Consider the following 25,906-nt stretch of genomic DNA (forward strand, 5'->3'; position numbering starts at 1 on the left):
TCATTCGAATACTGTTTTTTAGTATCAGTTTATCTCTGAAATCCTACGATGGCGCGCCGTCAGCACCTCGGACCATGTGATATTTACATCGCTGAACGCGAAGGGGGCCGTGGCCACTTCGTTGTCCTGCTCGCAACTGCACAAGAAGGCCGAGAGGATCGGGAACCTGCTCTTGGATCGTGGAAGAGTCAATACAGGCGACCATGTGGCGCTCATCTTCCCACCTGGCACCGATCTGATATGTGCGTTTTATGGCTGCTTGTATGTCGGTGCTGTGCCGGTGACCATTAGGCCGCCGCATCCGCAAAATCTACAGACTACCTTGCCGACCGTTCGCATGATCGTGGACGTCAGCAAGTCTGTCCTCGTGTTGACCAATCAGAACATCCTGAAGCTGCTGAAAACAAAAGTAATTGAGGACGATTGATTCATTTATTACTCAATCAATTAACGATAACGAAGTGTGTACGTAGTTCATCTACTGACATTATTCTCTTTATATCGTAGGAAGCGAATAACGTGGTCGACGTAAAAAGTTGGCCGATGATCCTGGATATGGACGACATGCCAAAGAAGAAGCTGCCGGTGATGTATCGGGCGCCCACCGCGGAGATGTTGGCCTACCTGGACTTCAGCGTCTCGACGACGGGTATGCTTGCCGGCATCAAGATGTCTCACGCGGCAGTCACCTCACTGTGCCGTGCTATGAAGCTGGCGTGCGAACTTTATCCTTCTAGACACATCGCTCTCTGTCTGGATCCGTATTCAGGGCTTGGCTTCGCCTTGTGGTGTCTCAGCAGTATATACAGCGGACATCATTCCATATTGATACCACCTTCTGAGGTAGGTGTTAATCTCTGCTTAGCATATAGCTAATATAATATTGTTCTTGATTTTATACAGAAAGAGTAGCATAGCTTTTTTCATACTAATTTTTTTCAAATATATTTTCTAATAATATAGATACGTAGACTGCCAATAGCGTTTATTTTGCTAAAGAACAATAAATTTTGTAGTAGTAGATTAATTCCTACACGGAAAAAAAGATTTGGTTGAATTAATCAAATATCTGGTCGAATATGAACGACCCAGAAATTCCGATTGAAGTAACCCGAATTCTGTTTAAGTTAACAAGATATTTGGTAGACTAATCAAACATGTCTGGTTATTTAACTAGACATATCTGGTTAAATAACCAGACATGTTTGGTTAATCTACCAAAAATTTTGTTAACTTAAACAGAATTCAGGTTACTTCAATCGGAATTTCTGAATCGTTCATATTCGATCAGATATTTGGTTAATTCAACTAAATCTTTTATTTCCGTGTAGTAGTACTTTAGTTTTTAAAATATAATTAGCACATGTGAAGACGAAAAATAATAAGTTAAGGCAGAATGTTTCTCGGTTACAAAGTTCTGCAGCAATTTTTACTATACAATTATTTCCGACTCGTTTAATTCAATTACTTCGTAATTTTTCACCAGGTGGAGGCCAACCCCGCTCTATGGTTGTCGGCGGTTAGTCAGTCCAGAGTACGAGACACGTTTTGCTCCTATGGTGTCATGGAGTTGTGCACGAAAGGACTCGGCTCATCGGTTCATACGCTCAAAGCCCGAGGGGTCAGTTTGGCTTGCGTGAGAACGTGCGTTGTTGTCGCGGAGGAAAGGCCGCGAATAGCGTTGACGACGAGTTTCAGCAAACTGTTTTCAGCCCTCGGTTTGAGTCCGCGCGCCGTCTCCACCTCGTTCGGTTGCAGAGTAAACACTGCCATTTGCTTGCAGGTAATAAGATTAATTTAGGGCGTTCATAGACGTTGCGATTGATCAAATTTTGTATCGCGATGCGATCTTTTTTAAGAATTCCAATGAATGTGATATATCGCATCACAATTTTGTATCGCAAACGAATATTTAATATCGTTTTTATTTAAATTTAGAATTACAAATATGCAAAATTATTTGTGCGCGATAACTAATATAAAATATGTGTGGATTTGTATTTCTAATTCCGTGGAATCTTTTGACAGGGCGCATCGAGCCCGGAGCCTTCAACAGTCTATGTGGATCTACGTGCGTTACGCAACGACCGGGTGTCTCTGGTGGAACGCGGCAGTCCGCATTCATTGTGCTTGATGGAGTCAGGTAAACTGTTGCCTGGCGTGAAAGTGATCATCGCGAATCCCGAGACCAAGGGTCAATGTGGCGACTCGCACCTGGGTGAGATCTGGGTGCAGTCGTCGCACAACGCCAGCGGCTACTTCACGATCTACGGCGATGAGAGCGACTACGCCGATCACTTTAACGCGCGGCTGGTTACCGGCAACACAAACGAGGTATACGCGAGAACCGGTTACCTCGGTTTCCTCAGGAGAACTGAGAGCGTTCAGCAGTCGGTGATCAGCGACGTACCCGGCGATACCACGTCCGCGGCCGAGGCTGACCTCGTGCCAAGCGATCCGGAGCTGCACGACGCTGTATTCGTCGTCGGCGCTCTCGACGAAGCTATACTACTGCGGGGTATGCGCTACCATCCGATAGACATTGAGAACAGCGTCATGAGGTGTCACAAGAAAATAGCAGAGTGGTAAGTTAAATTCAAGTTGGATTTTCTCACTGACGTTTCATTGATGAGTTGATCTCATTAACTCTTTAAGTCCCTCGACGTATCTTTAGGTATATGTTACGATATATAATTATTTCTAAAAATTTAGAAAATATAGAAGAGCCATTTAATATTAGAAATTGAAAAAAAGACATTTTTAATTAATTTTGTATTAATTCGTCGAAACTCCTTTGTACGGTTATTTTATAGCAAAATTTTAAGTATAAACAACTTGATTTACATCATTCTAGTTTTTTGTAATATAACTTATAATTTCTTCTTATATTAAAACCAATATTTAAATCAAAATTTTTAAACACTATTTAAGTTTTTTTATATCTTTCTATTAAAATAAGACCAAATTTTTAAATAAGAAACCGAGATTTGAAGGGCTAATTTAAAAGGTATTAATTTAATTGAGTTGAATCTCATAGGCTTTATTTTTCTTTCATTTTCTGATATATATCTCGAATATAACGATTTAATTAATTTAATTGAACATTCGTTATCAATCGATCGAACATCTTATCTTTCCAGTGCTGTATTCACATGGACCAACCTCCTAGTGGTAGTGGTAGAGTTGGACGGCAGCGAGAGCGAGGCCCTCGATCTGGTGGCTCTGGTAACGAGCGCCGTGCTCGAGGAGCATCACCTTGTGGTAGGCGTGGTGGTGGTAGTGGACCCCGGTGTGGTACCCATCAATTCGCGCGGCGAGAAGCAACGGATGCACCTGCGCGACGGCTTCCTGGCGGACCAGCTCGACCCGATTTACGTGGCGTACAATATGTGAACGGGTGTGCGCAGCAAGGCCATTCCCTCCGTTCTCCGCCCTCTTACTCCCCGTCGGCGGTCCTTGCACAACCTGCCGAGGCTGCAGTGGAACTCCATTCGCGAGGACGATTCCGCGTCGAGTGTGACGAGACGAGCGACTTTAGAGAGAACTCTATAATGGGAACATTTCTCGTTCCTCGTTTCCCTCGACTCGCGTACGTCTCATCATAGGTCCAAACCTTCTTTTCACGAAGGTTTCGCTTAGATCGGATTTCTCTTTCGTTTTCCTTGTTCACATTCAAACCCCAGTTCCTGGGTTTGCCATTTGGATCTGCGACATCGCGCAGACTCTTAACTCTGTAGATGCGTGCGTCCTCGCACAAGTGCATATTTCCCGGCAAGATACGTTTTAGCCAATTAGCCGAACGCGAGATTCGTTGTTGGAGTGAATAATTTGAAATAGAGGAAATGGGATGAATACGTAGAGAATGAACATATATTCCGATCAATGGAGTTCTACTGTGCGTATCGAGGAACGTTAACGCGCTCCAACAGAGAGGAGCGAGCGTTACCATTAGCGAGAGGTACGCACAAGCAGACTTGATACACCCAATGCGCTCGAAAAGTCCAACTGCCATCGAATCCTCCCTCTCTTGGGAAGTCACTTCGATCACATTCGTGAATTAGTATCACATTACGTACGCGTATATGACACATAACGAGATAGAGAACGGTCGGTGTGTATAACGAAACCGATGACGAATCATGAAATCGATAATAAGTCATGTGTATTCGGGATAAAGTCATAAATAATCCGCGGGGCTTGCTGTCGCGCGGATACTCGGCCGACTGTCCAGTTTAGAGCGACTCGACGACGCATCGACCAAGCACGTAGCACCGTAGCATCCCGGTATTCGATTCTTTTGCATTTGCGCGGCGAAGGACGATGCACACAAGACCCGACCGATCCATCTGCAGTCGCACTTAATGTGTAACCGTTTGATTTTCATTATGCGAGGCACATCGCAGCGTAGACGAGTATTGTAGAGAGAAAGACGGGACACTTAGCTGGATCACATCGGTGCGTTATCCCGCGGCTCGGAGGATCGAATGACAAGCGCTCCACATTTGTACATATAACACTCCGCGTCCTACCTGCGAGTCGCGGGATGACGGCGATAGACTCTTCCCTTCGTGACGTCGACGTGACGCTCCCGAAGCGAAAATACACGGAAAGGTGTGGAAAGAGTAAATACGCGTAAAATGAAGTCGCATGGTTATGTGTTAATATCGAGTTCTGCACGGTTGGGCGAACGGTTTCGGACGCGTTAGGCTGCGACACGCACACGAGCATCGCGATGTTGTATATCTCAAGCCAAAGTCTTTATACGTTGTATTGTGCAGCGTGCGCGACGAGCATTCTGGAGTCTTTTTACACATTGCCTCAGCCTAGTGTTCAGCACAGAAGCGGGCGCTTGATAAAAGTTCAGTGATCGTCGCTCCTGATTGATATTTCATTCTGGATACATCGAGAGAACCCGAAGAAAGTGTCTCAGGTCGCAGAAAATGATCACTGAGCGCTTGCTGAGCGCTCACCTCTGCCAAAACACGAGCGTTAATTAGCTGTAACTCGAGTGCGCGGAGTTTATCGGCGAGGACAACGAAGGATTTCGTCGCGAGACGGTGATTCGCGAAAAGGATTCATGGCGGATCACTCTTGTAACCATTTCTACGAATCTTACAGTCTCCAGCGCGCTCAGCAATGCGCGTAGAAATCGTGAACTTAATTACGACTTAGAGGATTTGGTTTAATCCGGCATTCAATTATCCCAACTTCGCCCGCACAAATCAGTATAATTACGGAGCTAGCTCGAGCTTGCAGATAGGAATGTAGATGTGTCACGCGATATCGACTTTAGGGCTATCGATCCTCCTTCTCAAGTCGTTCGTTCGCCCGCTTATCGGGAAATCAACGTCTTTCATTGGCCTACGCTTAGAGATATCGAGATTAGATTGATAACAGCGATTTTCTATATCAAAGAGAGACACGATTCGAATCTAATTTGTAAGAAATTTAATACAGCTATGCTTCGCGAAATATTCTGTATAAAATACACATGCGTTTTTACACGAGAAGAGAGCGAAAATTCACAGCGGGACTGTTTTGACGATTTATTGACGTTAGTACTGAAAAGGCGAAGTTCCCGTGAAGAAGAGTCTGAGAGCGAGACGCCCGAAAGTCGATCGCGTTTAACTTGCCCGGAGGAGACCTTTTTTTACTCACGGACCTTTTCTACGGATATGTACAATTGTTGATAGATCTTTAATTTTATATTCTTATTTTAACATAACGACGACATACAACGTATAATGTATCGTTGCGAGACACTGCGATTATAATGACTACACGTGTACCCGTCATGCGTAAACGATTGGCAGCGAGTGTCGCGTTAGAGACGACGTGACGTTGATCGTAATTGTCCCTGATCGTTGGGAAGGAGACAAGCTCCGGATGTTTCCGCAGATTATCGCCGGCGTCTGTCTCACGACATCATTTGATCCGCGCGCGCGGGAACGATCCGAGTCGGCAGTGCACTCACATATTTCGGCGGATTAATAAAGAAGTAAGCAAAACAAACACCTTGGGAGAGCCATCGTTCACGATTCATAACAGCGGAGCGCAGAAGTTCGTCAGTTGGTTTCTCACAGTAGCTCCCCTATTCCCAGTCGAGTTGTCCCGGCGGTTATCTCGACGATGTGAATGGTAAAAGGGGAGAAGGAGGGAGAGCAGAGCTTTTGTTTACTTTGACCGATGACGCAGGTGGGAACAATCGCCTCGCCTCGCCTCGCCTCGCGGAGAGACGAACTTCCGCCCACCTGAGAAACTTCACGGGACGAGCTTCGGCGACTCCGTCCTTGGTCGCTTCGCGACCGCTGCGACGCGACCATGATCGGTGACAACTTCGTCAGTGCAATATACGCATGGCTGTTAGTGACTTATAATCGCACGCGCGGCGTATGACGATTATCAATCGTAACCGGACTCTCAGTGGCGGTCCACAACACAGGAAGCTCCTTGTAAATACGTAATAACGAGAAGGAGCCGAAGCCTTCGGCGTCTTTCCTCCCACGTGTTGCCCCTATTTCACGACTCGTTCGTTCACTTTCCCTCTCCCGCGACCGTTTATTTCTATCTCCTGCCTTCTTTCTCTTCCCTTTCTTCTTCCTTTTCTCCTTCTTGTTCTTGTTGGCGTTGTGTTATTAAGCTATCGTGCCATGTCACTTCTTCCTCGCGTTTACTTCCGCACCTTTACGCACGGATATAGACGCACGGCCGTAAATAGCCGACGTTCGCACAGGCTTGGTTGCACTGATAATTCTGGTTAATTAGCTATTATTATCTCGTTCTCTCTTCCCCCACCCCGTCTCTTGTTCCTCCTGGAAATAGTGACTCCTCGTCTAGCTGAATATCGCCGTTAAGTTTATGATGTAAACAGGGAAAGGATGTAAGTTATTTACACGGTTATTTATTGTCTCAATTAATTATTTAATTATATTTGATCTCATCTTTTTTGCTCTCTCTCTTTCTGCTGCTCCACGGCTTTTGGCACTTTCGATTTATAGCATTTTTCTCCTTAATGACGATTTCTTTGACAATTCAATTGTTTCGATTTTCTTCGGGCTGCACTGCGCTAATTCTGTAACTTTTAATGACAATCTCGTTGTTGACATCGTTGCGCAGTTATTTTAAATATATATATATATATATATATATATATATATATATATATATCATACCTGCGTGACGACACATAACACATGCGTTAAAAAATTGCAGAATAGGTCTCTCCTCGCAGTCATTTAGGTTGATGATGTCAAAAGCTAGAAAATATATATATGTTCGAAATTCTTACAAAATACGTTAAAATGAAAATATATGTTCATAAAATGACGCAATTCATAAATTACGAGTGTGATTTTATGAGCATATCTTTTTGTTTAAATGCTTTTCTAAACATTTTGAGCGTGCACTTCTTCGCTTCTGACTTCATCAGTCAAGATGACCGCGGCGATGAAACTCAGAAGCCTTAAGATAAAAAATTAATAGCATGATTAATTAATGCGTTGGTGCAACTGGCTCTTGAATAAATTAGAACCCCTTTTCCAGGAAAGAACTGGCCGTAAGCTTTTCTCTCTCTCTCTCTCTCTCTCTCTCTCTCTCTCTCTCATCTACGAGAACATTTTTGTTTATCTACGAGAACGCGATGGTGCTTCTGCGGTTCTTTCGGCGGTTCATTCCTGGAGAATTTCGCTCTGCGATTCAACTCCCTCGAATGCATTATGCGGTAACGCCTCGAAATTCAGAAGTTGATTCCCAAACTCCTCGAGAGGAGTGTTCTCTCCGAGGAGGGATCCACGCGGGGAGATGTAATTACGAAGAGAACTCGTGAAATGTCACTCGTGGAATATCAGATTGGGACACGCGCGCGTTGAGATTCTGAGTTTCGAGGTTCTGAACGCCGAGCTCGTGACAATGTCCACCAATTTGTCCTTCTCCGTGCGTGAAAGGAAGATATACATGTATAACACTACACAAATGCCTCCCCGAGGAAAGTAGGAATGTGCAATGAGAGATGATTTTTACATCGGACGACAGGCGGTTGTTGTAACTACGATAGCGTCGATTGTAACGACGGGAAATCCGGACATCCGGTAAATCGTTCGGTCACTTAGATCCTCCCGATATCCTCGACCTCGCGCGAAGCTGTGGTCACGGTGATCCCGAACCTTTATCCTTATCGCGCGCGTAATGGATTATATAAATAAATATTTTATAAGAACTTTGCAACTACGTATTTTAAAACTATAAACCGTAACGAAAGAAAAGTAAAAGGAAACAATTTTAGGCTATCGAAGAGACTTAGGGCGAGAGGGTTTTAGGCGGAACTTTGATTTAACAGGTTGTCGGATCCGCAGAGCCTCCTCGGGTTATCCTCATTATTAGAAACGCTTTATTGAAATGTTGCGTGCGACTGATCCATCAGCGCCCGGGCTCGTAATTGATTAGCAAGCAATAATTTGACTTCGGTCTCGAGAAGGCGGTCGAGTCTCATCGGCCAAATTGAAGAACTTCTCAACTTATAAAATTCCAATTTTACGAGAAATTTTTCAAACGACGCGAAATCTCTCTGTCTGAGACAAGTCGAACGAGATGAGTATCTCAATTTCGTCCAAACTTGGAGTTTCGTGTTTTTCTAATTTGGCCGATGATAATACACTTTAAGAATGCATCTGGAAACGTTTGATGCCGAAGAAACCGGGCGTTGGTGGAGTAAGTATCGTATGCTTTATGCGACGAGATCGTCGGAGAGACACGTAAGATCGTTACTTCTCTTCGAGAGCGCGTTGGATTTCGGAAAGGAGAATATATTCCTGCACTTGCAGGAAGGAAGAGAAAAAGAAGAAGGCAGGGTCGGACGTTTACGCATGAATTATGGTTACTCTACACGGAGAGAATATTATAGTTTTCGTTTCCTCTTCTTTCATATAAATTCTTTTCAATTTTACTGCATTTTCAGTAGTGCAAGATTAGTCTGACAGTAGGATCTATCTTGCTAAGGAACATAATCGATTCCGCTAACGATACGACATTCCAATTCCTAATATATAGGTGAGTCAATATAACTATCGTTACCTTGAATATCTTCGAAGCAAGAAGAAAAACAAAGGTGACTTGAAGTTCTTCGAAACTACTCCTTCCAGAGAAAAGCGTAATCATCATAAAATTTTCTTTTTAAGGCTTCTTGTATCTCGCCGGCCATGGAATGACATGGCGGCATGCTGCGTGACGAAAGTTGCGTGGTGTTTCTGTATAAAGATAAATATAGGCGAAAGAACATTTGAGATTGCTTGAGTACACTTGCAAAATTGTCCGAAAGGTATCCTTTTCCCTTGATGATCAATAAACAGTCGTGTAATAAATGACGAAATGAGACACGGAGGGAATTTTACAGTAAAAATTATTGTAGAATTTTGCGACCGTGGAATAAGTCGATATTCTGCAGTTTATCGTCACTTCATGTGTGCTATTTAAGCAAGACAGGTCAATAACTATTGCTACCTCGAATATCTCCGAAGCAAGAAATAACCCAGTAAGCAAAAAATCATTGGTAAAACGTTGTTGCAACGATGTGCAATAACGCATAACGTTTTCTAATGTACAGTTTTTAAAGTTGTATCAACATTATGCGAATAACTTCGGCACTTCACTATTTCTAGAACATTTTTACGGTATTTAAATGGATCATATCTCACGTGAACTGATGAAATAAGTCTGTTTTGTCTGCACGCTTTATTTTATCATTTATTATACGACTATTAATTTTGTACCAGGAATACCTTCAGACAATTTTAAAAGTATGTTCAAACAGGCTTTTTCGTGCTTTTTCGTCCATATTCATCTTCATTTAGAAATGACACGTAATTTTCGTCGTTCCTCGTTTCTGACGTCACAAATTCAACGTGGCCGCGGCGAGGTGCAAGGAACTTTAAGTAGAATTTTCTTTTAAGCAGAATAGCTTCGAAAATCTTCCTTTTCTAATAAACAAAGATGATTTTATGTGTATCTCTCTTGAACACACTTTCGCTTAATATTTTACAAATATTTCAAAGACATTGCCGGATAATAGGATCTCTTTGAATATTGTAAAAATGTTCTAGAAATAGTGAAGTGCCGAAGTTATTCGCAATGTTGATACAACTTTAAAAACTATACATTAGAAAACGTTATGCGCTGTCGCACATTGTTGCAATAACGTTTTATTAGTGATTTTTTGCTTACTGGGTTATTTCTTGCTTTGAAGATATTCGAGGTAGCAATAGTTATTGACCCGTCCTGCTTAAATAGCACAAATGAAGTGACGATAAACTGCTGCAGAATATCGGTCTATTCCTCGGTTACAAAATTTTATAGTAATTTTTGCTGTAAAATTCCCTCCGTGTACGTCTACATGCAGACAACGTAAACTATGAACGAGATGTTATCTATGCAGACAACGATTAACCTACCATTTAAAGGACATATAGCTTACTAAAAAATTAACTTAAAAAAACTTCATATTATTATTAAACCTTTATAATCCTGATGTAAATTGACAAACATTGTTTTCGAATTAGAAAGTTTACAGGATATATTCTCTGGTTACCTTCTTACCTTCGGAATTAAATCTACCGGTTTGTCATATAATGAAATGGAAATTTCGTGCAATTCGTTTTTATTCGAACGTTACGTTTGCAATTAATACCCGGGACAGATTCGAGATAGCTGTCTCTAATTTAATTACTTCTTTTTGTATGTTTTAAGTTAATTTATAAGGTTCTACATAGTTTACCTTGTCCACACGAAAAGAGACCATGTACACGTCACATGTATGACACCTAAACTGTCCACGTAGACGTAATCATGAAAACGGCACAACCCTGAGGGAAAGCAAGACAGAAAAAAGCGGTGTTAAACCTGGCCGAGGGGGAGATCGTTAAGTATACGTAATGCGATGTAAGCGGCAAACCATTATACTACGATTGTATACAGTAATCGACTGTAATTAATCACTATACGCGATCACTATGCATCTCGAAAGAGGGGAATTTTATATTAAAATGTTACGTGCCACTATACAATACCGCAATAACAATTTTAGTTGATTTTATATATAATCGCTATGTTCTTATCTCTCATCGAACGAGCATGACCAGTAATCATCCCGACAGGCTTGAGAAATCGAGGATCCTCGAACTCTTTTGCGAATTTAACGCGCGATCCGTTAAACGGCTAGCTGGAACCGCAAATCACGATGACGTTAAAATGACGAGAAAAATGACTCACTCTTATTATTTTGGCGTCAATGTGATTTTCTGTTCTGCCTGGAGCTCACTCATTCGATATAATGCGTCGATATGGAGCTGCGAAAAGAGGTAATAAAAAAATCAAAGAACAATGCGCTTCAAGAGCGAGAAACAAGAGTCGCTGGTGCATTTATCAAACGAAAGTTGGTGAATTTGAAAATTTGCGCGACTTTTGTGCAGTTTTTTTTTGTTTTACCGTTCTTTCGGAAATGTATAGGGTGTCCCATAACTGGCGGAAAAAGAATGATTCTACGTGAAGAAATAAGTCGGAAACTTGGAATGAAGTTCTTTTCATATGAGGTTTTGTTTTCGACTAAATCGACTTTAAAAATTCATCAGATATGCACTTAATTGTGTCTTGTTAGATCTCGTTGTACAAACTATTATCTGTGCTCATGTTTGTATTGGGCAATCAAGAATACACAACAGGATATTCACGCGTGAATTTGATTACTTCATGAATTGAGAATGTCGATCGTTCTATGTCGAATACACGTTTCTGCTCTTCGAAATAAATTTTTACAATTCAACTTATCAAACGCTAAACTAATCTCTTTTTTTAATTGCTCGATATTTGTAATTTCTTCAAAATAAGCAATTGATTTAATGTGACTCCATAAACAAAAAAAAAATCGGAAACAAACCTTGTATAAAAAAAGTTTATTCTACGTTTATTCTACGTTTTCGACCTTTTTTCATGTAGAATCTCTCCTTCCGATTGTATCACCAGTTATGGAATACCCATATCCAGCAGAATGCCATAAGAAATGAAAACAACATGCTAGCTACTGTTACCCGGAAGCTAGTGTGTTGCTTTGATTTCACACAACAATATCCGCTGGTTTAATTGAGCCGATTTGTTGACCGGCGGATTGTTTACATCGCGAACAATTGACACGTATGACATTCCCGAGTACACACGCCAGTCTATTCGGGCCCACGTCGCCGTCGACGTCGCGTCTCGAGCTGCATGTGCCTCACGTCGTTCTCCAACGTAGTGAGTATCTAATTTCAACAACAGAAAGAAAAGAAAAAAAACAACGCCTGTCACTTGACGAAAATTCGCATCACCGCGCGGTTCGAGGATCCCCGCGGGCTCAAGAACTTCGCGTGTCCTCGATTAAGGGGTCCTTGCACAGTCCTACCAGCGGGTCAGAGCATACCCGCGTGCGTGTACGTGCGTGCGTGCGTGTTGCGCCATGTATAAATGTTGATAACTAGTTAATAGGAGTGTGGAATGTACACGTGAGGACGCGTCGCGCAGTCGATCGCCAGGCTCCTAGATCCTAGATCGTATATCTACCACGCCGACCGGCGTACCTAGGCCAGCACTTGGTCTAAGGCTGTGTACATATAGTACGCCCCCGCGTTAGAGTTTATTTAAGGTATATAGTTTGTACGTTGAACTATACATATATATATATTATATACATATTATATATATATATATATATATATATATATTATTATTACGACGAAATAATATAACGGTCACTGTCTTTACCAAGCTGATAGTATCGTCATGCCTCATGTATCGCATTAAACGGACATATTAATACTCGCGTGTTCGTACCATCCCCGAATTATACACGGCGTTTACAGCCTTGGTCCTGCTTTACGATCCATGCGCTCTTGCGGTCTTCTGGCGGATTTCACTAGCTGGAAAAAAAATATAAGTCGAAAGAGAAACTCGAAAATCGAGACATAAGACGTATTTGCGATGTCTGAAGGCTCCTTAAAATCCTCCATTCTGATGTCACAGACTCGACATGATCGGCATACAAAGAACCTGAAAGTATGAGGTACTCAGACGGTAAAACTTGTCTTTTTCTTATAGTGGATAGTCGAAAGAATATTTTGCTGCAAAACCCTGCTGATTTATTTATTTTTAATATGTCTAAAGCTTGTTTAAATCTTAGAGTTTCCATTATATTCCGAGAGTTTCCCTACTGTTAGAATTTAAAAGGATTCCTAAAAAAATTAGTTTATGAGCCAAGTACTTTTTTAACCTTTAGACTGCCGGGAAAGCTACAAAAGTGGTGTTATAGTCACAAAAGTGGCTTTCCCGGCAGTTTAAAGGTTAATCTCCGAGTGTCGTGATTCGATCGACGAGAAACGGAGAAAAAGGGGGAGAAGGAGGAGAGAAAAATAGCACATCGCCGTCGTAACGGCTGGTCGGAAAATTGCGCGATATCGATGGCGACTCAATACGTTGTTATGTTCCGCACTCTTCATTATTCAATTGACAACAATTTGCCGCGTCGTTCGAAGATATACGCGCGCGTTCTCGCGTCTTTGCCGTCGCGTTCCTCACGTTCGTCGCGCGATCGGTCGATATTCCTCGGTCGTCGATATTCTTCTTTTTCCTTTTCTTCCGTTTTCAGGCGACCTCACACGCGGCAGCTCGCGGTGAACCAAATAGCAAAGTACGAGAAACGCGCGCATGTGTGTGCCTGTGTGCGTGCTTGTGTGTCCGCGTTAGCAGAGAGAGGTACACGTTCCTCGGGGTTGTTCCCCCAAGAACGGTGGCATAAAGCTGCGGCCGTATAAACACGCCGTTACGTTGATCTCGCAGTTAGCATAAATGCATATGCAGCGTACAAAGTGGAGGCACTCTGAATACTTGTTGCGAGCGTATGCATATGCGATCAACGTTACGCCGGTGATCTACATACGCGCCGGTTGATAGTGCAAAATGACGAGCGCAAAAATGGGACAAACGGATCCGAGCGCGGTGTCGGCGATGTATATTCATTAAAAAGCGAGCGCGGGAGGAGAGCCCGGAGAGTTTCGGGGTCTCGCACGACCGCGACCCAATTTGTCGCCGTTCACGTCGTCATCGCCGTCGTCGTCGCCGTCGTTCGTCAGTGAGGAAATTTCGCCCGCACCACCGCGAAACCGTGAAGAAGCAGGCCGACGCGATCGCGCCGCGTCACGAACGTGACGGCCCGGATTGAAGAGGAGAGGGAGGCGACGACTCCGGTCGAAGTGCACCAAGTACTCGCCACGTCGTTCCTCTTCCGTGTTTTATAGGAAAACACACACCTCCGCGCGCGAACGATTAGCGTTTCCTTATTTTCGCTATCGATGACGTGCGCGCTGCCTGTGACTAATCGGCAGAACCAATATTTAAATTCAACTTCCAGCCCCTTCTCTCCCCTTTTCGCGCATGGGGAGACGAATGAGACCCCACGAGTGTGTTCTCAAGTGGATCCGCGCGGCGTGTTTGCACACGCGTTCATGCATTATCGCTCTTTCGTTCTATCTTGATGGCATCTATATTGCGAACAAGGTGCGCACGTTTTACGGAAGAAGAAAAATGGACGATTTTTTCAAACGGATGAACTTTCACATCAAGGCTTCTGGGTCCCTCGTCGCAGAGTTCTTGATTGATGACGAATCAGAAGAGCGGGAAAACGCGCGCCATTTTCAGATAAAGATATGTTTGTATGGGAGAAAATACTTGTGGGATAGCTTGATCATACTTGTAGAACGCTCCGAAAAGTATCATTTTCTCTGGACAGTCAATAAATAAAATAAAATTGACGTGACATGCAACTTTCCTCTTTAAACTATCTTTCTTTTCGTCACATTGATTTTACAGTTTTTTATCAACTGTTAAGGGAAAAGGATAGTTTTTGGAGCATTTTACAAGTATAGTATATCAAGTGATCTGAAGTGTTCTCTTATTCAAATATCTTTTTATTTGAAATTAGTACGCAAGAATTTTCGATCTATCATTTCTCGCGTCAGACGTTATGATCGAACGTGGCCTCGGCGAGTATCTAGGAATCCAAAATATCCGGGCGTTCACTACGAAGGAGACGAGCAAGAAGAGATGTTCTCCTCAATCTGAAAGACACCAAACACTCCGCAATCTTTATCTTCACAAACTCTTAGCTACTTGCCGCAACCATCCTGATTTATAACGTCAATGATAAAGCTTCTCACTTCTCACGAAGTGGCAAAGTACACGCTTAAGATTTTCGCAAAATATCGAGAAATAAGCTCTGTGATTATGAAACAATTCAACTGGACACATGGCGATTTCGCGCGTCGAGCCGCGCTGCTACTGCGCCTGCGCGCGAGCGAGTAGACCCGTTCAGTCGGGCGCGCGCCATTGGTCGGCCGGCCAACCGGTCACGGAAATTCAATTCCCGCTACGTCTTTCCCTCGTCTCTTTCTCTCTTTCACTTTCTCTCTCTCTCTCTCTTTCTTTCTTTCTTTCTCTCTCCCTGTTGCCGTGTCTTGCCGTTCACCTTACGCGTACAACCAGAAAGAACGGCGGACGAATGAGCGCGCGAGCGAGACGCACGGCGTTTCCCAAGGGAAGCCCGTTGTGGTCTCGCAGGCTGGCCGAGTGTCAGTACGTCGGCGGCGTCGGTCTCGCGCGCACGATCGCCATTTCCTTTTTAGCCTCCGCGGCTCTGTGTAAACACACGCGCGCGTTCCAGTCTTCCTGCTCTTCCTTCCTCCTCGCGAAAAGCCGGCCGGAGATGAGCTACGTGGGCTGAGGAGGTGAGCGCGCGCAGTCGGGATCCCTCTCGCGACTGAGAACGGCCACGACGCTGTTGTCCGTGCGGGTGGTGCGCGTCGAGCGATCGATTCGGAGCTTAGGTACGTAGATCACCCATTGTCATGGATCATCCTCATAGCTGAAGGTAACAATGGCCGCAAGCGCCGCGACACGTGAAGTCGCGGGCATTAGAGTGACGGGAAACGGTATTTCCGTCCTGAATTTTGCGGGAATTTTGTTTCCTGAAGGAACCCTAGACCCCGGAATGTTATTTTATTTATTGCATAAAGTATTTATGTAATAAATAAAATAACGACTTATTACATAAAATACCGATTTATTACATAAAGTGAAATGAATAATATAAAATTATTAGGTTTTATATTTGTATGTGTGTGTGATAAAGGATATTTTGTATTGACTTTTCATTGATTTTATGTTCCGTTGATAATTGTTCTTTGATTTTATTTCAAGAATTTTATTAATCTTGTTTCAGTAATAATCTGTAATAAAAAAAATAATAACAGGCTATATATGTGTTCTGTTGATTGATGTTGGCTTAATAATAAATGAATATTTACGTACTTAAGTGTATCTAAAATTCATTTAACTTATCCATTTAAAAAATTAATATATCAAAATTTGCCTATATATATATATATATATAAACCAAAAAGAGACATTAATATTACAAAGTATTTTGTAACCAATGAAAAAATCCCGATATTTTGTTGTGTCTCGATTCATTTAACCCTACAGTCGTCGCATGGGGTCTTTAAGAGAATATTATATTCAAAATAGTCTTTTCTTATATTTTACATGAACCCAAAAACCTAATTAAACAAAGAAAATATTTAAGTTCTCAACATAAAAGATATACAATTTTTTATATTGGAGTCTCTCAAGATCCTATGCGTCGACTCGTGTTCAAAAAGTAGCGCGACGACTGTAGGGTTAAGGTCGATATTCCGAAATTGATTGATTAATGCTCGATTTCACTAACGTCGATTAAATCTTAATTTGAATTTAAACTGCCTTCAGACAAGACGGGATTTCTTAAGACTTAAACTCAGATCAAGGTTTAAACGACGTTTAAAAATGTTGGAACTGGGCCTAAAAGAAAAGTTGGTCATTTTAGTGAGCACCGACTTCGCGCCTCACTCTGGACACGTTCACGTGTGTGAATTCACGATCTTCCCAGTAAATATCAATTAATAGTGACGTTGCATTAATTCTTCGTTCTTTTAAGGATAGTCAGTCAATAATTCTACGTTTTCCTCCGTATTTTGCGAAAAAGAAAATAATTACAGATATTGAGGATTATAACGCGTCCCTCTTTTGTGACTCTTCGCAGAAGAGCGACATGACCGTACGAAACAATGTAGGGTAGGAAATTTTCATACGATTGTTAATTAGAGTAAGAGTAGTAGCACTGGGGATTTAAAGTAGAGAGGCCTATGTGTTTAAAGATGCGATACTGGACGGTGACGGATGAACGTGAGGGGTGGAGGGGAAGAGAAAGAAGAAAAGAGAGAGAGAGAATATTGAAAATATTTGTAGAGAGAAAGAGAACATGGGAAAGAAGTTAACAGAGGAGAATAGATAGAAGAATTCATGCAGAGACAAAGTAGAGTGAGGAAGAGCACGGAGAGAGAAGCGAGAGTTTGAGAAGAATAGGATCAAAACTCGAGAGCTGGATAAAGCATGAATGTAATAAGGGCGAGAGTTAGTGCGCTTTTGTAAACCTAGTAATTAAGTCGATGAGAAAGAATTTCTCGGGCACACTGGTAGCCAATCGTATCAACGTATTAAGATCGCATCACTTTTCTACAATCGTTGATGACGCATAATAAACTTTAATATTCACTAAGTAGGCATCTGTTGTCGTAAAGTAGTCATTGAAGTCACCTTCACGTACACCAACGCTTAGTTAATACCCAACCGGCGAGGAAGGAGACAATAGATCCGACGAATTTTCCTGACAAGTCTCTTACAGTAGAATACACTTCACACGATCGCCTCTGTACAAAGATAGATTATGCACATTTCTTGCACATTCGAGCAAACTAACGGGATTAGCATATAGCAGTCCTTCAGTCCAGCGTTCGTCCGTCCAGAGGAAGGAAGAGCGCCGCGTCGAGAATAGCTGGCGCGATCGCGGCGCGAAAATCACGCATTCTTTTTCGCGTCGTGACATCAGTCGCGATTAAAATGCTCGGCCGGGCTGTTTATTACTCGTACGTGTCCGTCGTCGCATCGGACAGCGGTCATTAAAAACCGATTTTTGCGTTATGCAACAACGTCGAGCGAAGAAAATTTTTTCGTTCCGCATGTCGCCACTGAAACACGTGCCTCGATTATTTTCTTTTTGAGTTTTCCTTTCCTCTACCGGCCTGGAGGGCATAGCAGGATACGCACGATTTTGGGCGTTGCATCAACATTCGCTGGAATGCGTGCTGAGACAACGAGAAATTTATGAGTCAGCGCAACGTTCAATGCGAACTGAAGAGCTGTGCCTCGGTCGCAAAATAGTTTCGTGAGCGCGCGAGAGAAAGAGACAGAAGAGGAGAGGAGGAGACAGAAAGGGAGAGAAGCATTGTTTTATTCGAACGTGTTTAAGAAATCGATCGACGGCGGGATACAAAGCGAGACACTCACCTTCTCCGGAACAAGTTGTTCGATGGAAGACACTTCAACTGACGTTGAGCCGATCTAGAACAGTTTGAAGAATACAAGTGTCAAAGACTAGGGCGAAGGTAAAATCAGGATGGTATTTTTTACCAGCTATTTTAAGCTTTTCGCCACCAACGGGACATATATTTTCCCATCACCATTAGTAATAACTTTATTCAATTGAATAAACAACTTTTTGGGCATTCAAAACACACATCAGCTATCACTCTACTTATTATTTTTGGGACAAATATGCTCTCCCAAAAACCCAAGTGACACATCAGTGTCCCGATCCTATTTCTTTGGCGCCAAACATAAAACTTTTAATTTTTTTGCTAAACTTACAGTATATTAATGTATGGCAAACACTTTTGTCTCAGTGTAAGAAGACCCCACCGGTGATCAGTGAGTTTTTCTGGCTTTTCAGTGGAAACACTCTACTGCACACTCTGTCTTATATTTCACTGATTTTAATCAGTAAAAGCAAGATTTTGCTGCAAAATCTGTAGCACAGAAATTTTTCGTTATACGCTATGCCAAATCCAACTTCTCGCTTTTGCACTGAGAAGAAAATAGGGGAGGCCGGGGCTATTTGGTCACCGGGGTAAGTTGGCAAAATCTATTATTTCTACTGTTCCTTAATAGATTTCAGAATCAAGCAAGCAGGGATTTCAAATACATCTTTGACATGTTTAAAAATCTTGCTTGCTTAATTTTTTAATTTGTTAAAAAATACTAAAAATAATCGGTTTTATCAACTTACTCCGGTAGCCAACTAGTTCAGATCTCTCTTACTTGAAAATTTATTTGTGTGTGAGACAAAAGTTTATTTCATAAAAATAAACTTTATTTCACAGAAATATGGTTTTTTTCGCAGAAATAAACCTTGTATCTCACAAATAAATAGTCAAGTGTTTTTTTTTTCAGTGTGTGGCGATGGGATTAATAGTTTTTATTTGTGCATTACACTGCAATGATACTGTCTGCGTTTGCAAACTGCATAAAAAATAAGAGCAACCGCAACTATTAACTGATTCTTTCAACGAGATTTTAATGATTGTGGTTGTTATAACTAAACGACCAGTTATAGCGCTTCAGTGAAGAATATATTGATAATGTATCTTAGAGAGTACGAAGGTAAAATCGAAATGCGGACGATGTTTTTCTGCGAACAATGGATTTCATCTAAGGTTTTTAAAGCTTCGTCTGTCGGCCATGTTTTTTAGTGTGTTCATACATTATACAATTCTTTCTCCGTGTCCACGGTTGACCGTTGTCGTTACTCGGCCCGGAACAGTTATGATTGATGAAGCGGCGCCGCGCCACCGTTAACTCGCGCTAGAATGCGCGGCATAATAATGTGATTGCGATTAGGTCGAAATGACGAGACGACGTGCGTGTCCTCTCGGAGTCGGCGAGATGAAATTCTCGACCGACTTTAAAATTCCTTGTGGATCGAAGCTTAAGAAGTAGCGAGAATAGACTAAAAAATGAATTGTTGAAACGTTTACTGAAATTCTTTCGTTTACTTGGAATATTCCCGTTAGTTGCAAATTTGTTCAGGGCTGCGAAGTAACTCGTTACTTGTAACGAAGTTACAGTTACATTTTTTCGGTAACTGTAACTTAACTTAGTTACTTTTTTCCCACCTGTAACTTAACTTAGTTACTTATTTTTAGTAACTTGTAACTTTTTAACAGTTACTTTAACAGTTTTTTTTAACAGTTAAAAGTTACTTGAAGAACGTAAAATAAAATTAAAATTATATAGTAATCGTATATTAATTTAGTAACCTAAATAGCACAGAGAATTAAAAAATAATTAAAAAAGAATCCAGTCGTATGTCACCAATTCTGAATTCATTTTCAGATGCAAAAGGAATTCTTCAGAGTTTAGTTCAAAAGAATTCTGTATGCATTTAAAAATGAACTCAGAATTGGTGACATACGACTGAATTCTCTTTAAATTCTTTAAATTCTCTGTGCTATCTGTTTTATGAACGTATTTATGAAGCATGTGATTAAATTCTTTTACCTCTACAAGGCTATCATTAAATTTTTATTATATTAAGTACAGATTTGAAATTTTTTAAGTGGATTGACTAATTAATGTGGTAGATATTAATTGTAAAATTCAGTTCTTATATTTTAGTAACGCTTAAAATGTAAGATTTTTGTATTTACAATAATAATTTACAATCATTTCAAGAAAGTAACTTAAAAGTAACGGCTCGTTACTTTTTGAGTAACTGTAACGAGTTACTTTTCATAGCCAGTAACTTGTAACTGTAATTAGTTACATTTTCAGCAAAGGAAACTGTAACTGTAACGAGTTACTTTTCATAGCCAGTAACTTGTAACTGTAATTAGTTACATTTTCAGCAAAGGAAACTGTAACTGTAACTAGTTACTTTTAAAAAGTAACTTTCCCAACTCTGAATCTATTATAGTATGTCATTCTGATATCTATAACTTTTGTGACTTCCCCGCAGCAATCTTTCAGATTGTCCTATCTTTATATAATATTAATGGTTCACTGCAACTTTATACATGTTATTTAGTATGTTTAAAATAAATGGCAATGATGTTAAAGTTTTACTACATTTTATGAATATTTTCTGGAACAATATTTGGTCAATGAGAAAAAGTATGTGTTGTTTAATTTATCGTGTAATTAAAAAAAAATTTTTTAAGATTGTGTTAGCATTCTCCATGGTTGTATCGTGTATAATAAATATTGTACTACATGTCTAAGGCCCGGTTGCACCAACGTTATTTTGGTTTTAAGTGACACTTAAATATATGTCTATCTTTATTTATATAGAAAGAAAAATAAAGATAGATATATGTTTAAGTTTCGCTTAAAGTCAAAATAATGTTGGTGCAACCAGGCCTAAAGGAAATTCAAGTACCGTTAGGTGCCGCTTTACTAAGTATATAATATTTTTTATGAGTAGAACTCTCCGTGCATATCCATAGATTCAAGGCTAGAGATTAGATAGATAAGTGGACGAAACACTGATTTATCATTATCTAATCTATCATGATCTATTTTATGACTTATTTTGTTGATTATATTTATAGTACAAAAAAAATCGTTGTTTTTGATAGTAGTACTTCCAAACATGTACCAAAAACGTTGTTATTTGAGGATATATTTAATGAACACATATCTTTTTTGTATGAGTAAAGGTTTATAAAAATTTATTTACTTGAAAACTTGCGGTATAGAGAGTATTCTTTACAATTTTCCCCAAAAGTTTTTCACCAAAAATTCCTTAAAACGCTCGAGGATTGCGAATTTGTAGTCCTCAAGGATCTTGTCAGTATGATATTAGGTGTACAACTTTGCTTCCGCCGTTTTTTTTCCGAAATTTGAGGCTTTATTGTAAAAAACTGGTTATACATTTATGATTCAAAGTATTGTCCATCGCTGGCCACTACTTTCTCCCATCTTTCGGGCAGCGTACGAATTCCTCGGCGAAAAAACTGGTCATCTTTTGAGGCGATCCACGAATCGATCCATTTTTTTACTTCTTCATAAGACCGGAAGTGCTGGTCAGCCAGACCGTGTGCCATTGATCGAAACAAGTGATAATCAGAGGGAGCAACGTCTGGAGAATACGGCGGGTGAGGTAGGACCTCCCATTTCAACGTTTCCAAATATGTCTTGACCACTTTCGCAACATGGGGTCGAGCATTGTCATGCTGTAAAATCACTTTATCGTGTCTCTCGTTGTATTGCGGCCGTTTGTCTTTCAATGCTCGGCTCAAACGCATCAATTGCGTTCGATACCGATCGCCTGTGATTGTTTCAGTCGGTTTTAACAGCTCATAATACACTACGCCGAGCTGGTCCCACCAAATACAGAGCATGACCTTGGAGCCGTGAATATTCGGTTTGGCCGTCGACGTGGAAGCATGGCCGGGAACTCCCCATGATTTTCTGCGCTTGGGGTTATCGTAATGAACCCATTTTTCGTCCCCAGTCACAATGCGATTCAGAAATCCCTTCCGTCTTTACCTTTCAAGCAGCTGTTTACAAGCAAACAAACGCCGTTCAACATATCTCGGTTTCAATTCGTACGGCACCCAATTTCCTTGCTTCTGAATCATTCCCATGGCTTTGAGGCGTTTCGAAATGACTTATTGAGTCACTCCCAATGATCGTGCCAAATCTTCTTGATTTTGACACGAGTCTTGATCAAGTAATGCCTTCAATTCTGCATCTTCGAAAACCTTCTCTCTTCCACCGTTATGCCGGTCTTCGACGTCAAAATCACCGTTCTTGAAGCGTTGAAACCACTCACGACACGTTCTTTCACTAATAGCGGCCTCGCCATAAGTATTTGGGAGCATTCGATGAGCCTCAGCCGCAGATTTCTTCATATTGAAGCAGAAAATTAAAACCTCCCGCAAATGATGAGAATTTGGCTCGTAAACTGACATTTTCAATCGAGAATAACTTTATGATGCAGACACAAATCGACTAATGTTTCTATGTGGTTATGTTGACAGATGTTTATTGCAATGGCGTCTATGATCTATTTATTTCGACCACCACTTACCGCTAAAGCCATCTATAGAAAAACGGCGGAAGCAAAGTTGTACATCTAATACACCATACACAATAGATTGAGGCCTAGAGAAGAGGAGAACTATATATCCTGATCGATGAGTGGCAGCAAATTCTTCTCACATAACGCTTGAAATTCCATCAGAGCATAAACAGGGACTGAATCCTGCTGAAATATCCTGTTGGGATAATCTTCAAGAAATTCCAGAGTATATCTTGAGGATGTGCCCTTTTAGATTACCTCCAGCGTGCAAGAATTTGGTAAAAATTTGGGAAGAATTTCCAGATAATATCCTTTCTGCCGCATATTTCCTAAAGATTTTCCGGGTATCGTAAAAACCTAAACTGAAAGATTCGAACTGTATAAATAAGTAAGTTTTTATGAACCTTTATTTCTCTTCTCTCTGTAAAAAATGTACGAGGAAAATCGTCTTTCGCTCATTCGTCTCGCGAGATGAAAACGTCGGATACATTTAAAAGCTTTATATGTTCTAGAGAGATGATGTGGCTTGTGTGTGCGTTTTGCTTTGAATAGAAACTGTTCATAAACTCCGCGACATTGATTTACAATCGTAATCGGGCTCGTTCGTCAGGAGCGATTGACTCGATACAAGTTGCATGCAAAGCTCGTTGCTTATTGCGAGACTATCTAATCAAATTTTCCTAAACGCCCGTACTTCGGTGGTTCAAGTTCAGTCGTTTCGCCAATACATATCACGAAATTGATTATTATTCAACGAGGCCGCGTTTAGTTACGTCTAAATCGCGGCGAATATTCTCGAGGTGAATTATTCTTGAACATCACAGAATACTCACGGCGAATCCGATCCTTAGGATCAGCGAGTTCAAGGATCCGCGAGTTTTCTACATTATTTTACATCAATCAATCACAAGCACTGTCGGCACGAATCGGTTTCGTCACGCGCGAGATTTTCCATCTCGTTTGCAACAAATTTCTTCAGCTGAGTAATTTTTCTAACTGGTCTATTTGGAAAGTTCAAGATCTTATCGCTATAATAAAACTCGACAAGCGAGACAAGAAAAAGAAGCATAAGCATCTTACTAAATATCTTCGATGATGATGTGTTGAAATTCAAACTTTCATATTTTGTCCCGCGATATTTATATTATTCGCGTCGCATTATATGCGCCGATTAAAAGTCGGCACACACTGTAAAAAATTTGTGTAAAATTACATCTATTATAGTGGATAATTTTGAGACCAATTATTATAGACGTTTTATAGATGTTTTAGATTATAGAATTTTTATACGTAATTCGAATTTTTATACGCATAAACTTATATAGACGAACGATAACATACTTATATAGACACATTTTCATACGTGTGTAAATTTACAACTATAATACTTGGTCTCATAATTACATGGAATTTTACACAAATTTTTTACAGTGCAGCTTTCGCCAGCGAAGTCCTCGGCGCGAAACATTCACGCCAACGCGCGCATGAATCCACCTCGCGTTTTACGATAAAAGTGATTCATCGAAGTTCGACGATAAACTACCACGTCAGTAGCAGCCACCAGTGCGATAGTCGTAGCTACGCACGGTGTGTTCGCGACGTTTAAAGCGCGATTCGCAATCTTGACGACTATCAGTTACGACCGTCGGCAGCAACAGCTCGCTTGGTCGCGTTCGTAAATAGAGTCGGCGGCGAGTTCCCCGCTCTCTAGGCTCGTCTGCGCGCGGATCCCAGCGACCCCGTCGCAGTTTGTTTCGTCGTCATCGACATCGGCGCGCGAAAAGTAGCGGCCGGCGATTATCGAAGTCGCGGCTTCGATCGAAGTCACGAGGCGGTCTCGCTTTCAATGAGCTTAATCGCGCACGCGACGTCTCGTGACGATGAATCATCGTCCCGGGCAGCGTTTGAGCACCACGGAGAAGGCGGACGAGGGGGGAGAAGGAGGAGGAGGAGGCACCGTCCTCGTTCCCCATGCGGGATTTCGGCCGCTGATCGATTTGCATAATCCCAAAGGCGAAACGAGTCCTCGCGAGAGCGACCACTTTGCGGACTCCGAAGGAATAGGAGCGCGACTAAAAATACATACCGCGTCTCTCTCCTCAGGCTACCCCGCTTGGGAAGCCATTAGCTGTTTTAGCGAAAAGCACGTTCTCCCGACGACAATTCTGTCCGCACGTGAGCTACAAAAGCGCGCGAAGGACCTCGGGAGACAGTCACGAGTAACCCTGAAGTAACGCCACGTGCTTCCCGCACGCATTGGTGTAAGTTTCATCCTTAGAGTATATATACATGGAGAGGGAATGCTGGCACGAAAGTGTGTTCAAAATGTGTGCGAGAGAGAAAGCTATACGTTCCTACTCGCCGTCTGTGCGCATGCGTTGAAGTTAACTGGTGAGGTTAGGTTATAAAGTTGACAGGAGATAAAAGTTATTTATTTTCTTCTCATAGAGCTCTAAGAATTTTTTCAGAATTTTGTATTAACTTTCTAGTACTTCAAGAAAATGCAAGAAAACGCAAGAAAATGCAGTACTAAAAAGTTAATACAAAATTCTAAAAAAATTCTCCGAGCTCTATGAGAAGAAAATAAACAATTTTATCTCTTATGAGAAGAAAATAAACAATTTTATCTCTTGCTATTTTTCGATAAAGTTGATAGAATTCAAATAAAAAAATATTGAAACCAATAATTTTGTAGCCCAGCAACAACTGACGCATGTTGGCGCATGCGCACATGAGGATGAATAGGAATGGATACTTTTCTCTCTCGCACATATTTTGGACACACTTTTGGTCTACAGAAGGCGTACGCAATTCCCCCTCCATATATATATATATATATATATATATATATATATATATATATATATATATATATATATA

At 41.3% G+C, this 25,906-nt stretch overlaps 2 protein-coding genes across 7 annotated transcripts in view; both read left to right on the forward strand.

The window, feature by feature from the left end:
- LOC116841404 (disco-interacting protein 2 homolog A-like) overlaps window positions 1–8,212 on the forward strand; it is a 45,942-nt gene extending 37,730 nt beyond the window's left edge. For all 6 annotated transcript variants that reach the window (XM_032809286.1, XM_032809285.1, XM_032809287.1 and 3 more), the window contains 5 exons: window positions 23–409; window positions 508–843; window positions 1,487–1,783; window positions 2,029–2,585; window positions 3,141–8,212. In XM_032809286.1, coding sequence (XP_032665177.1) covers window positions 23–409; window positions 508–843; window positions 1,487–1,783; window positions 2,029–2,585; window positions 3,141–3,393 — 1,830 coding nt within the window. In that variant the 3' untranslated portion in view covers window positions 3,394–8,212. The remainder of the gene's footprint in view (window positions 1–22; window positions 410–507; window positions 844–1,486; window positions 1,784–2,028; window positions 2,586–3,140) is intronic.
- A 3,027-nt stretch (window positions 8,213–11,239) lies between these two features.
- Window positions 11,240–25,906, forward strand: part of LOC116841405 (band 3 anion transport protein) — a 66,387-nt gene continuing 51,720 nt past the window's right edge. The window contains exon 1 of the mRNA XM_032809293.1: window positions 11,240–15,896. The gene's annotated coding sequence lies outside the window, so the exon portion shown is untranslated. The remainder of the gene's footprint in view (window positions 15,897–25,906) is intronic.

This window comes from Odontomachus brunneus, unplaced genomic scaffold (genome assembly GCF_010583005.1).
Source record: "Odontomachus brunneus isolate Ranch 3 - 2012 unplaced genomic scaffold, Obru_v1 Obru_scaffold_015, whole genome shotgun sequence".
Lineage (NCBI taxonomy): Eukaryota > Metazoa > Arthropoda > Insecta > Hymenoptera > Formicidae > Odontomachus > Odontomachus brunneus.